Here is a 14,790-nt window from a genome sequence, read left to right as displayed (position 1 = left end):
ACCAAGAATATTATAAATGCCACTGTACCACTCTGTGGTGCAATCTCATCTTGACTTTTGCATTCAATTTTGGTCGCTGTATTTAAAAAAAATATATAGCGTAATTAGAAAAGGTTCAAAAAAGAGCAACCAAAATGATAAAGGAGATTGAACTCCTCCTGAATGAGGAAAGGCTAAAGAGGTTAGGGCTCTTCAGCTTGGAAAGGAGACGTCTGAGGGGAGGATATGATTGAGGTGTATAAAATTTTGAGTGGTGTGAACGGGTAGAAGTGAATCAATTTTTCACTCTTTCAAAAAGTACAGACCATGAGACACTCAGTGACATCACATGAAAATATTTTTAAAACTAATAGGAAGAAATAATTATTCACTGAAAGAATAATTAAGCGCTGTAACTTATTGCTGGAGGATGTGGTAGCGGTGGTTAGCTTATCTAGGTTTAAAAACAGGTTTGGACATGTTCCTGGAGGAAAAATCCATTGTTATTGAGATGGACATGGGGGAAGTCACTGCTTGCCCCAGGATTGGTAGCAGGGAATGTTGCTACTATTCGGGTTTCTGCCAGGTAGTTGTGATCTGGATTTGTCCACTCTTTGGAAGCAGGATACTGGTCTAGATGGACCATTGGTCTGATCCAGTATGACTATTCTTATGTTCATATGACTCCACCTTCCCAGGCCACTTCCTCCTGGGTTGGAACCGCAAAAAAAAGTGCCAGTACACATCTGCACTTGCTATTCTGTACATGAATATCAACCTTGTAATAAATTTTTGCGAGACTAATATTTATGTAAAGAACAACAGCTGCAGATTTGTGCTTGCAGTTTCGTTTTCCTCAGACATGTGCACAAGACACTGTACTTACTTGGTATCCATTTGGAGCTATGTTGGAGGTGGTGTGGCTCCTAAGGCTCCTTTGCCCATATCTGGTGAGACTGTCCAGGTGCACAGATTTACTGGAAGACACTGGTTTAGTTTTGGAAGGGCATCCTGTATGTGGCCCTTTCATTGGACTAGTTTTCTTATTGTATGGTAGTTACTGCCAGGGTTTGTCTGGCTTGGCATTGGAAGAAGGAGGATCTTCCTTTACAAGAGCTGCGGTTACATAAAATTGGTCATTTATATCTAATGACCAAGTAAACTACTTTGCATAAGGGCACTTTGAACACCTTTTGGAGGATTTAGCTGCCTTATTTGGTCCTGGAGGGGGCTCCCCCCTGATCTGTGGGTTCTGGTGCTTTCTTGGAGTCTTCATGAGCTCCCATGAGATGCTAGTGTAAGAACATACACTTGGTTTATTAGGTGTCAGTATTGGGTTGGATGGGGATGAGGAGGGGAAAGGGAAAGGGGGGTTTTGCTCTTGGAGAGGAGAGGGGTTGGCCACAACTTTATGGAGATCCAGGTTGTCAGTTAGTTACAGCGTTGGGTTTTTATGATGATCCTTTCGTATGTTTTTTGCATTAGTGGACAAATACAATTATTTTTTAAAAATCTGCATTTACCACTGAATTATTGTGTGTGTGGGTCTGGCAGCCCCCCTCCCCCCATTCCTTTATTAGCCCGCAAGTTCTGTGTGCATTAATTTACACCTGTTTAGCTTTCTCCATGGTGAGGTTTTAACTTTGCAGTAGAAGCTGTGGGCTCAGCCAGTTGCAGGCAGCTTACTGTGTAGCTTTCTGCATTGACCTCTGAGAAAGGCAGTTAATTAGTATTACATAGCCTATTCTTATTTTCCCACACCCTGTCCCGTCCCCCCCTACTTGGAGCAGATCTTTATCTCTTATCTTTAAACTAAGTGGAAATTGGCTCTGGTGTTTCATTGTTCCTTAACCATGCACACTGAAAGCCTTTTCTTAGAAGCTCTCAAGATATACCGATGATGCAAATCACACGCACCACTTAGACGTATTTTATTATTTGCGGCCTATCAAATAAAAGTGAAATGTGAACCGTAATTCTGTAAAATTCCACTGAGCTGCCATCAGAGAACAGATGTTTTAGGTAGATGTAATCTCTGTGGTGGTTATTAAGCCTTAGATTTTTATTTTTGGTGGAGAGGCAAACCTTTTCTTTAGGTTGAACACTGTGGTTACTCACTAGCTGTGAGGAAGCCAACTGGTGTGATGGGCCAGGTGTGGGCAACCTTTATACACAGAGAGCTACATGAATGTCAGTACTATCCCTAGTGAGCTGCAGCTTTAATGTCGCAACCAGAAGTGCATAGACCTTCTGTATTAAATAAGTAAAAATTTAACTAGAAGCAATGGAAACAAACTGCTAGAGTGGCTATTCTGAAAATAATTGCAAAATACAAGTTTTAAAATTGCCAAAACTCTGGTTGATGACATTTTCTGTGTATAATTCCCATGGGCCCACAGGGTGCAGGTTGCCCACCTCTAAGCTAGGCTGTATATCAAGGAAATTCATAATGATGCCTTAAGACAATGCTCTTTCTTATTTAAAATCATATGTTTGGTAGTCAGATGTCTGTGATTAATTTTGTGTTTAATAACTATAGGACTTTTGAAATATTGGACAGGTGTACACTTTCAAGTCTACCATAATTGACAGTGACAATTTATAAAGTTGAGAAATTCCATGCAAACACTTATGACCCCTAGGAATGGGAGAAATTGCTAGTGTGTAACAAAAGGTTCTCCACATTTGTGCTGTAAATTATAATGGAACTGTTGAGCTTCTTTATATACTTGCATTATTTTGATTTTGACTTATAATTCAAGACTTCAGATATTCATGTGTATGGTTGGTTCACATTATTATTAAAACCTTAGGGAATTCATTGTTGGTTTTCTTTTTTATATTGTAATGCATCTGTACAGCGTTTCCTTGTTCACTATAAACTCTGTTGATTTGCTTTTAGAATTGTGCAGAACAATGAAATGCCACCGTCTAATTTATTGGTAATTGTTCAGTTGCTGCACTTAAGAGAGGGGAGTCAGAATAGGTGTGTAGGGAGATTATTGACCCCCTCCAAATCCTTGTGATTAGGACTGTTCAGAAGTGAAGGAACAGAATGCATGCACAATGGCATCTCTAAACATTAGAAGTGTTTTAATTGTATGCTGTTTTATTAAACTAACTAATTTTCTCCCCCAATTTTTTTTTAGCTCTGTAGAAAACGTTCTGAAAACGCTTGTGAAAACTTGTCGCCCGTAAGTCCTTTACTTTTTTTCTTGTTGATATTTTATAAACCGTGTTCCTTAAGTATGTCTTCTGGCCTCTAAGTCAACAGGAAGACGTAACAGCCTGAAAAGGTCATTTTGTATTACAAGAATTACTACTGGGGGGATTGCAGAATTTGTGCAGTATTTCCATAGAGTGCAGAAGGTGCAGAATTTACCTTGTCTCGTGTAGAATTTGCATTGAAGAAGGAAAGTGATGACCTGGTTCAAACGCAGCAGCTGCAAAAGCCTTTCTACATCTCGTGAATCTTCCAGCTTGCTGTCAGCGTGGTGCAGAAAGTCTTGTGCTGTTCTTGTGAGACATGGGAACAGTGAAGGATTTTCAAGATGACGTCTATTGTGTGCTGAAAGAGTCGTGTAGTGCAGGAAAGCCATGGCAGCAGCTGCGTTTGAACCAGGGAGAGCCCATCCAACAATAGTGCCAGTTGGGTATGGAAGATAAGGAAGGGGAGAGCAAGGGGCTAAGGAAAAATGGTAAAGGGGGGTAGCACTGGATAAGTACAGCATGTATGGAAATGGGGATAAGTTGGAGGAGACAAGGAGTAGGGAAGATACGTGTGTGTGGAGTGGGGGGGGGGTGGTGGAAGAGCTGGGGACAACAGAGAGTAAGGTGATGTGCTGAAGGAGTAAGGAGTGGCAGATGAGACTGTGTGTATAGGAAGAGAACAGTTGGGGTCAAGAGATGATTAAGGGGATGTGTGTATGTGGGAAAGAGCTGGGGACAACAGGGTAAGGAGATGTGTGGCAGGAGAGATGAGCTAGGAGAGACAAAGGTGGGGGATGCGTGTGGAAGGGGACAATGGAAGGATAGAGGGATGTGTGGAAGAAAAGATGAGAGGGTAAGGGTGTGGTGTGGGGTGGAGAGCTACTACTACTACTATTTAGCATTTCTATAGTGCTACAAGGCGTATGCAGCGCTGCACAAACATAGAAGAAAGACAGTCCCTGCTCAAAGAAGAGCTAAGGGAGGTAATTCAATATGAATGCATGAGGGGGGATGAGCTGAAAATGTTGAAGGGGGATGAGTTGGGGTAGGAGAGTGTGTTGAAAATAGGGTGATCTGAAGGGGGTCAAGACAGTGTTGAAGGAAGGGGGCAGTGTGTGTATGTATTGTGTATGTGAAGAAGTGATCTACAGCTTTATGCTTTGGGTTTCTGGATTTCATATATTTTCTCTTTCAAATCTGTGGAGCCCAAGAAGAACTGCAGGTAGCACTACTTTTTTCAAGTTGCTGACATTTGTAGCAACAACTATGAGTACAAGCTGGCAGTACTGCAGCCCTCTTGGGCTCAGTGGATTGCTGAAATAAAAATTGTTGAAAGCCAGGAGCTCTAACCATGGTGCATGATTACTGTACTCCTGGGGAAAATCTGCACCAAAAACTTAAAATTTTTCATCTTTAAGTAACAACTTTTCAGTTTAGAAGTTTGATTGCTATCCAGAGACTGTGGTTATACTGTATTTTGATAAATATAGTATGCAGAAATTTGGGGAATTTCAAAATGATGTGCACAGAATTCCCCAGGAGTGAAGAATCTCTAGTGATGGACAGATCAGGGTAAATTTTGTCTCATCATGGCCATGGGGGTTGTCTCTTTGATGCTCCCAGACATGCCATTTCCAAGTAGTAGAAGCCTGGTGATAGATATTAAAGTTAGGCTTTTAATTTGACCACTACTGCTGGGTGGTTAAACCGGTTTCATATGACTGTATCCTAAAACTAAAGGCTTTATCTGCTTATGGAAGCACCCAACCCTTTTTGAGAAAATATTGTAAGGAAAGGTTTTCTATCTGCTCATTATTTTTTTAGCAAGTAAAAGATCAAAGGTCAAATTTACTTGTTCAGATTTAGTTTATGCCTTTTCATTGGTTGTTCAAGGTGAATTACATTCAGGTCCAGAGGTATAGGAGGTATTTTATTAAATTTTGATGAATGAATGAAGAGAAATCAGTATGTATCAACTGATATACTACTCCTTCCTCCTAATATCCTCACCTCTGCCCTTCCAGGAGGTCAGGACATGAGCTAGTGGTGGAATTATATATATTTTTTTCATATATAATCATAATTTTAATAACTTAGGGCTCCTTTTATAAAGTGGCGCTACCGATTAGTGTGTGCTGAATGCAGAGAAGCCCATTGGAATTGAATGGACTTTTTCACATTCAGCGTATGCTGATCAGTAGTGCCAATTTATAAAGGTGCCCTCAATCTTATTCTTACTTTATTAATGTCATTTTACTGTCAGAATTAGTGTCAGAGTTAATATTTCTTTTCTCTTATTGCTCACATTTTATTGAATCATAAACCTCTCAGAAAGTTTGCTCATGAGCAGTATATTCCCTATAAGCAGGCCTGTTCATAATCTAGTTGCTTCTTTTCAATGATTTGTGTTAGTCTTGACACCCCCCCTTTGTCAATCTCTCCCCCCCCCCCCCCCCCCCCCAGTTCCGGTATTATTGGAGAAATGTTCGTTTAGTATATTTGACTATTTAGAAATCCATGAGGATTGAGGTGCTGACTTTCTGGTCAGTGTTTTCTTGTATATGCTTTGCTTTATTGAGTTTTTCTAGTAGAAATTTGGGATTTCTTTTCATTCATGCTAGACCAGTCCAGACAAGTGGGTTATGTCCCTTTTGTACCAGCCAGATGAAGGTTTCATCTTTGGTAGAAGGGCTGCAGAATTCTTCAGTTTTCACTGTCTCAAACAGATAGTAAAAGTTGATCTGGATTGGTGCAGTATTTGGCCATTTCTATTCTGTTTTTGACTTAATGGTGCAAAACAGATCACAAAATAGGTAAAAGAAAATTCCAATCGGATAGAAAAACATCAAAATAAGCAAACTGTCCACTTTCTTAAATCCAATTTAAATTACTGTAAACCAAGATTGCTGAAATGAGACTAAGTATATTTTAAGTGCTTTTTGAAAAGAGATATAATTAGTTCCCTGAAATATAAATGAACATTCCCATACTATTTTTAGGGTTATCTTCTTTACAGATGGAAAATCAAGTGTGAAATTTTTAAAACTTCTCAAATGATTCCTATTGGTCGAAATGAAAGAAGTTCGCCGACTAACTTGGAGTTCAGACCATAAAAGCTTTTACACGCTAAGGGGTATGTTTACTAAGGCGCGTTAGCATTTTTAACGCGCCTTTAAAATTAAGGCGCGTTAACGCTAACGCACCAATACATTCCTATAGGTGAGTTAGCGTTTAACGCACATTAAAAATGTGCTAACGTGCCTATAGCATGCCTTTGTAAACACAGGCGTAAGCAAGTAACTTAAAAGTGAATTCTAGATTCAAGGCTTATCCATTGTAGACTGTTTAAGAGGGGGCTAAGAGGGGGGCTAGCCACACTAACTTTTCCCAAATTGAAAATTAATCTTGCAGATGTGTTTTGTAGCAGCTGAAGTCACTTTAATGATTGTTTATTTAAAGAACAGTATAATTGCAGTAGTCCAAGAATGACATCAGAACTACTTGAGCTATTGTTCTAAATGCTAAGGCACCTAATTGCCGTTAAGTTTTGCAAATTGAAAATTTTTGTCCTTAATTAAAATTTTTTTTCATGAAGTCATTAATCTGACTTTCAAATGATAACTTGGAATCTAAAATTATACCCAGTACCCTGGGTTTTATATCAAATTTTAATGAAGTTCCTGAATAGAGAACAATTACCTCTGAAGAGACAAGTAGCTGTTAAAATAAGAGCAAAAGAGGCTTTGCTCAAGAAATACAAAAAAAATACCACAATGAGAGGATCAGGGAAAAGATTGTCGGATTAAACTCAAAGAGGCGAAAAGGACAAAAGCACAGGCAGAAAAATAATGGCTAAAGATGTAAAGAGAGGTGACAAGATCTTTTTCAGATATATTGGAGAAAGGAGAAAAGATAGGAATGGAATTACAAGACACAAAGATCATGAGATTGGCTATGTGGAGAGTGATGAGGATAAAGAACATAAGAGTAACCATATTGGGTCAGACCAGTGGTCCATCTAGCCCAGTATCCCGTTTCCAAACAGTGCCCAAGCCAGGTCACAACTACCTGGCAGCAACCTACATCCATATGCTGGTAGAGAGGGGATATGATAGAGACGTTTAAATACCTCAGTGATGTTTATGTTCAAGTGACCCTCGGGTGGAGGAATACTGACTTGGCTGGGAGGTGCTGTGGAGGACTTGCAGCCCATCTGCATATCCTCACAGCCTTCTACCACGTGACTCCCAGGTCCACTCTAATCAGTTCAAGGCCTTTGCTCTAGGTTCCCAGCACTCCCACCAGCTGTCTTCTAGGTGCTGTGGAGGACTTGCAGCCCATCTGCATATCCTCACATTTTTCTCCAGGGTGACTACCAGGTCCACACTGATCCTTCCAGGGCCTTCACCCCAGGTACCACGTGCCGAAGCATTTTCTCTTTACACTTTGTATTTTCTCCCAGTTACTTCTTATGGCTCCAGTACAGTTTCTCTTCTTGGTACTGTCCCTTCCCAGTCTCTTGCTCCATCTAAAACCACTGTATACACATTGCCCACCTTCTGCTTTCATCCTCACCATCTCTTTTGTCTTCTCCCTTCTCAGCTCTCAACCTTCAACATTTCCTTCCATTCAACCTTCTCCATTCTGAGTACATCTCGCCTTCATCACTGTCGTCATGGCTCTCCTATTCTTCTCCATACTCTCTTGCTCCTTCTCCTGCTCTCTGCTGGGGATATCAATCTCAATCCTGGTCCGCTACATCAGCTCTCATCCTATTCATGCAGGTCACACCATGATGTCTCCAATCAAATTTCTGTTCCTTTCCTCCTTCCTTGCCTTTCTCATATGCTCTGTGGAATGCTCGCTCTGTCTGCAATGAACTTTCATACATCCACGACCTCTTTATCTCTCGTACTCTCCATCTGCCTTCCCTAACTGAGACTTGGCTTTGCTCTGAAGACTCTACTTTAGCTGTGGCCCTGTGTCATGGAGGTTACCTTTTCTCCCATACTTCTCGCCCTGTTGGCCACGGAGTTGGTGTCGGGCTCCTACTTTCACTATCCTGTAGACTTCAACCTCTTCTTCCAACTCAGTTGTAGAGCTCTTGGGCCAAGAAGTGCAGGGGCAGGTGCTCATGGCTGGAGTTGGGATGGCCTGACAGTTAACTCAAGGTGAGAGCATTTTGTTTCGTGTAGAATTCCTCATCTTGGTGCAAGGGAAGGTGGTCCAGGTGATGTCAGACAATGCCATAAAAGTGGTTTTTATCTTAAAGCAAGGAAGTAGTAGTAGTAGTTCTGGAGGCTTTTAGGCATCTGCAGTAGCCCAAAGATCATCCTTAGCAGTCTCAGCAGTTCACATTGCTGGGCTGGAGAATGTTTGGGTAGGTAGAATTGCTGGAGCCGGTGGCGTGGCAGCCGAGCACAGTAGCATTTCAGCTGCTGGTGGCCTGCTGGGCTACCCTGCATTTCAACCTGATGGTCTACTATCAGAACACTAGGTGTGCTCTATTCATCAGTCTCTTGAAGGACAGTGACTCAGCCAGTCCTTTTGGAGGTTGGCTTGTCACTCTTTTCTGGCATGCTGGCTTTCTCTGGATTGGCTCCGGTGCCTCTGGTACACAGACGTGTTTTGCCCTTTGGTAGAGCCTTCCTCCCATCAGCCTTGCCCAGGGGGTGGGAGCTGCAGAGTCAGGGTCGTGTGAAAAGGGAGGATCCAACTACCTTTTGGCTTATGGTTGACACTTGAGAAGAGATACTTAAGGGAACATGATGTTTCAGCTTCAGCCATTTCCATCCTTTCAAAGGCCCAGAAAGAGTCCTCCTCTTCAGTCTATGTTTGAGTTTGGCACAGAGTGCGTGCCTTATCTAGGGTGAGTGCAAGTTGCTGGGGTCTTGGAGTTTTATAGGGTTTGGTGATTCATTTGTTGAAGGTACAGGTGGCAACTCTGTTTTGTCACCAATCTCCTTGGTGGAGCTGCCATATATTGTGTACCCATGGAATGAAACAGCTGTGTCCTCTGTTTTGTCCTGATCTCTCCTTTCTTCTGAATGATTTAGCGGGTACCTGTAAGAGCCCTGAGGGAACCTCTTCCTGAAGGTTCTTACCTTGAAGAAAATATTCCTGGTGGTCCTTGCCTTGATGATGTGGGTGTTGGGGTTGCAGGACTTGCCTGGTTGAGACCCATACTTGCCCGTTGTGGAGGAGGCAGCTGCTGGGGAAGTGTGATCACCTTCTCCTGAAAATAGTTCACGTGCATCGTTTAGGGGTGTCGCCAGCCTTTTTAGAGCCTAGTCATAAACGCTATGAAGATTCTCTTGTTTGCCCTTTTTGGAGAGTTTTGGTACGTTATTGAGATGTGCTTAATTCCTGTCATCTCCCTTACTGTTTCTGTTTTAGGGACTGTGTAAAGGCCAGGCATTTTCCAGTCCTCAATAGCATGTTTGAGTTTGCCTGCCTTTGTAGAGGTCTACCCTTCAAGGTACAGTGTTTCCAGAGGCTCTTATGGCTGGGTGGAGGCTCAAGTGGTTGTGCTGAAGGCTATCTGCAAGATGGCAATATGATTGTCTCTGTTCCTTTGTGAAGCATTGCAAGGTCGATGTACCTGCAAAGACTGCACCTCTTTCGGTGGAGCAGTTATTCGGGAGGCCTTGTCTTCCCCCTCCTATTAGGATATTACTTTGGTACATCTCACTTGTCTGGGCTGGGTTAACATTGATGAAAAGGAAGGTGAAATTTATTCATATATGTTAATTAAGTCCTGCTAGACCAGTCCAGTATCCGCTCTAGAAGGTGGTGGCACTAGGGACTTATCTTGGTTTCAATCTGTTCACTTTTTCTATCTTGTGTATAGTTTCTTGATATTGAGAAGTAATGTGTATAAACTGCAGAGAATAGATGGGGCCAGATTGGTGTGTTGGTTTGGGCCAGATCTGCTTTGGCAATGGTATACTGGAGAATTCCAGAGTGCACAGCCCTTAGGGATGATGTCACTGGAATAGTTCAGTTTTTCTACCATCTGGTAGGAAAGAGACACAACTCGCTTGTCTATATTAGTCTAGCAGGACTCAAGGAAAGGAAATTAACAGATATGAACCAGTACCTTTCTGACAACGGAACTTAGATTGAAGATACATAAAACTTCTGTGTTTGCAAACCGATTTCTGTCAGGATTGGAGTAAGTTGGTTAAAAAAAAAAATGTACCTCTTTCTCACTAAGCATCACCTTGCTGTTTTGCATATGACATGGTGCAATAAGAGACTGACGTTGCAGCAACCATGCTTCATGTTTAGAAGTATCTACAGCAAGATTATTCAAAAGACGAACTGTAGGTCACAGACTGGATCACCAAACCTTCCCATATGGACTACAGAAATGTCCAGGAAATCAAAATTCTAATCTCAGACACTCTTCCCCCCCCCCCCCCCCCCCTGCACAGTGATTCAAACAGGTGACTTCAAGCTATATCTGGGGCCTTTCCTTGGCTGCATGCCGCCTCCTCTGATGCAACTTCTGTTTCCACACAGGTGGGATGTGACTGAGGGAAGGCTCTGGATCCATCCAGAAGCTTCCTTCTTGAATCACTGCGGCTGCCAACTGCAATTCAGGATCGGGGGGGGGGGGGGGGGGAGTGAAAGATGCTAGATCTGCCGAGTTGGAGGTGGGTGGAGGAAGGAGGAGTGGACCTTTGGTTTCAGACAGCTGAAGTTCTGGACCTCGACTCAGAACATTTGAGTAGCCTTGATCTACAAATTAGTTCTCTTGTTTGGCATTTACTATTTATTGGGGTAGCATGATGCAAAGCCTTTTATTGGCCACTTTTCTACAAATGCATTAAAATCACCTATAGTGCAAACTGGCTGACCAATTTCTTTTCAAGTTTATAATGCTTGTAGAACACATCATAGAATAATGGCATTTAAAACAGTTAAATTTAGTTGAGTTTAGATAGTTATGTGGTATAGCCTGGTTTTTAAATTGGCAAGCTGCACAACAGAAACAGTGTTCAAATGCTGCTTCTTTTGACATTTTGGCAAACCAAATTACCCTTAATTGCCTTGAATACATGCTAAGGGTCCTATTCATTAAGACCATACTAAAACAATGCATTTGCTAAATTTTCTTACAATAAAATAACACAGATTAGTGAATCCCATGGTAAATTTTGTTTCACATTGCTGTAACCAGGAATATTGTGTTGAGCTGCAGCAACACCAAGGGAGCCCGTGGGGTCCATTATGTTCTAAAGCAGGGGTCCTCAAGATCTACAGCCTAGCCTGGTTTTCAGGATTTTCACAATGAATATGCATGATCTATTTTCATGCAATAGAAGCAGTGAATTCAGATAGATCTCACACATTCATTGTAGAAATCCTGAGAACCAGATTGGGTTGTGAACTTCAAAGACTGGATTTGAGGACCCCAGTTCTAAAGGGCTAGATCAGTTCAATTAAAATAATAGCTCCCCATCCCCAACACCTTTAATAAAACAAAAAAAAGATACAATCCTCAGGACCCAGTTTCCAACACCATGTCAAAATCTGAACAACAACAACAAAAAGCTACCCCCACACCTTCCTGCTCTCTTCACCCAGTACTTACAAATTCAACGCTGAGAAAACCCACTGTCTGATTCTCTCCTCTCCCTATAATAAATTCGCGTCCCCAGCATTAATCACTCCTGAGTTTGTGCTGCCAATTTCGGAGTCCCTAAAAATATTAGGCCTTGATAGATCCTTGACCCTAGTGCAGCAAGTGAACTCTACAGTTAAGCAAATGTTCTTCTGTCTTTTGAAGCTTAAGCGTATCCAGCCGTATTTCCCTAGAAAAGTATTCCGCAGCTTAGTTCAGTCTCTAATTATAAGCCGTCTGGACTATTGCAATGGCATCTATGGAGGATGCGCAGGCATGCTTCTAAAAAAGCTACAAACTGCCCAGAATACTGCGGCTAGGCTCATCTAGGCAATCGCCATTACGGCAAATGTAAGCCACATTGAGCCTGCGAATTGGTGGGAAAATGTGGGATACAAATGCTAATAATAATAATAATCTTTGGTAAATCGAGATTTGATAGCTCAAAACCGCTGCGTGAGAAGTTACACTGGCTTCCTGTTCAGGACAGAATTATTTTCAAAATCTGCACATTGGTGCACAAAATCATCTATGGAGACGCCCCTGCTTATATGGACACCCTCATTAACCTGCCGCCTAGGAACTCCCACAAGTCAACTTGTTCGTACCTGAATCTCCACTACCCAGGTGTTTATGGCCTCAAGTACAAGATCACCTATGCATCCTCCTCCTCCTATCTCAGCACTCAGCTGTGGAATGGGCTGCCTCAGTTGGTCAAACTCACCCCTGATCACCCAACCTTCAAGAAACGTCTTAAGACCTTCCTTTTTGGTAGAGCTTACGCTACGAACCCACCTGGCATCCCATCCTTTTGCACTCCGGCAAACGAAGCGACACATTGTCAACCTTTACTCTTTCCCCTTACCCTCCTCAGTTATTTCTCTTTCCCTTTCTGACATTGCCTATATGCTTGTTGTATTATTGTACATTTTTGAACTGCTGTACGCCACATTGAGCCTGCCTGTGGGTGGGAATACTGTGGGATATAAATACTATAAATAAATAAATTAATTAAAAATTTCAGTACTATTTTTAGGCTTCAGGCTGCCAAATAAAGGAGTGGTCCCTTATGTGGCAGCTTCACTCCTACTGGTAGTACCACGATACTAATGATACTACCACTTAGATGCCTGAGGAGCGACCTAGGCTTCCTCCTCCCTCCCCCCCCCAAACTACTCTTTTAGTTGCTCAGGGGCAGGTTGCAGCATGGGGGTTCTGACCACTCTGGTGGCTAAGCTTAGATACGTTGTAAGCCTGGGCAGGAGAATCATGATTCTCCAATTTGATATGTATAGCGGTTTCGACTTGGTGGATCATGAGCTGTTGCTGAATTTACTTGACTACATTGGCATTACTGGTGAGGTGCTAACCTGGTTTGAGAGATTCCTATGCTATAGAACATATAGAGTAAAGAGGTTAGGAATTTTATCTTCAGAGTGGATCCCAGAATTCGGTGTTCTGCAAGGTTCACCTATTTCACCACTGCTGTTCAATATATTGATGGCACCTCTGGGTCATCTGTTGGAATCTAGTGGCTTTAAGGCATACATCTATGCAGATGACATAACTATCTGTATTCCATTTGCCAATGATACTGTAAATGTGCTGGATGATGCCAGGCAAGCACTAGATTTAATGGAATCTTGGGCCACGGCTTTTAGGTTGAAGCTAAACAGGAACAAAGCAAAATTTCTACTGATACGTAGTCCATTTAAGCCCATTTTATGTAATCAATTCTATATTGGTGAAACAGAATATCAACTAGATATGTCTGTATATCGTATTGTGGTCCAGAGTTTTGTGATGTCCAAGATAGATTATTGTAATGCTGTATATATTGGTTGTTCGAATGCTGTTTAAAAAAAAACTACGAACACCACAGAACAGTACTGTACGTTTAATCTGCTGAAGTTCATGAGCGTGTAACCCCTTTGCTACAATCACTGCAGAAGCTACCTGTCAGAGCCAGCTTGGTTTTAAAAGCTTATGTGTTTGTCAGATTCTACATGGACTAGTCCCTTATTATATATTGTCCTTGATAGTCCTGTGCCTGCTCAGTGGCATTTTGCATAAGAAGCTATCTTGTTCTCCATCTACAGGGTTGCAAAGGTCTGGTATACAAGTCTGTGCATGCAGCAGGATTTTGATATAATGCAACTAAATGGTGGAATGCCCTATCAAAAGATGTTTGTTGTGAGCTGTCCTATGAAAGATTTCATGCAAAACTAAAAAAAACTTCTTTATTCAAAAATATTTACTGTTAGACATGTCTGTTGATGTCAACTTTACACTTGTTGCTTCAGAATAATTATATGCTGCTTATGTGCTTTTTTTATTACAACATTCTGACTGTTTTGTAAATTGTACCTACTGGTTTTCCAACTTTTGTAAGTCATATAGAACTAGATTTGATATCTGGATGTTTGTGGGATACAGTTTCAGTAAAATGAAATGTTTGGGATTTTGACCTATTTTGAAGAATTGAGGATCAGGAGGTGGGGTTGGATCTTGGAAGTCCACTTTTTTAAAGGATTAGGATTGGAGAGGCAATTTATTTTTAAAACACATTGTTCCCTATAGCTTGCTATCAGGAACATGTTCACAGGCCAGTGTTCTGGGGAAAATTTAACACCTGTTGAGAGGGTGTTAAACTTTGCAAACTGCATTATTCATTGAAAGTTAACACATGTTGTGTTATACGAGCTGCTCCGCATGCATTTTGTATGCTTCACAGCTCATTAGTATGCACTGGATTAAAAATTCCTATGTTAAGCTGTGTTATTTCTGTAACTGAGTTTAGTGAATAGATCCCTTAGAATGTAAGTCCTCTGGGGAAGGGAGATATCTATTGTACCTGCAAGTTGACACATTTTTGAGCTTGGATTTGAAAAGACAAGTAATTAAATCTAGAATTCAAATTACCAAGGTCATTCTTTTGAGAATATTCATTTAATATATACTATGGCTGTTGC

General features: G+C 41.5%; 1 protein-coding gene across 2 annotated transcripts in view; it reads left to right on the top strand.

The window, feature by feature from the left end:
- The window catches only part of PSME4 (proteasome activator subunit 4), a 363,943-nt gene that overhangs the window by 80,563 nt on the left and 268,590 nt on the right, over positions 1-14,790 (top strand). For both annotated transcript variants that reach the window (XM_030195844.1, XM_030195843.1), the window contains one exon: positions 3,129-3,173. In XM_030195844.1, coding sequence (XP_030051704.1) covers positions 3,129-3,173 — 45 coding nt within the window. The remainder of the gene's footprint in view (positions 1-3,128; positions 3,174-14,790) is intronic.

The sequence above is a fragment of the Microcaecilia unicolor genome, chromosome 3, assembly GCF_901765095.1.
Source record: "Microcaecilia unicolor chromosome 3, aMicUni1.1, whole genome shotgun sequence".
Taxonomy (NCBI): domain Eukaryota; kingdom Metazoa; phylum Chordata; class Amphibia; order Gymnophiona; family Siphonopidae; genus Microcaecilia; species Microcaecilia unicolor.
Note: the sequence above shows the minus strand (reverse complement) of the source record. Positions and strands in the feature narration are given on the sequence as shown.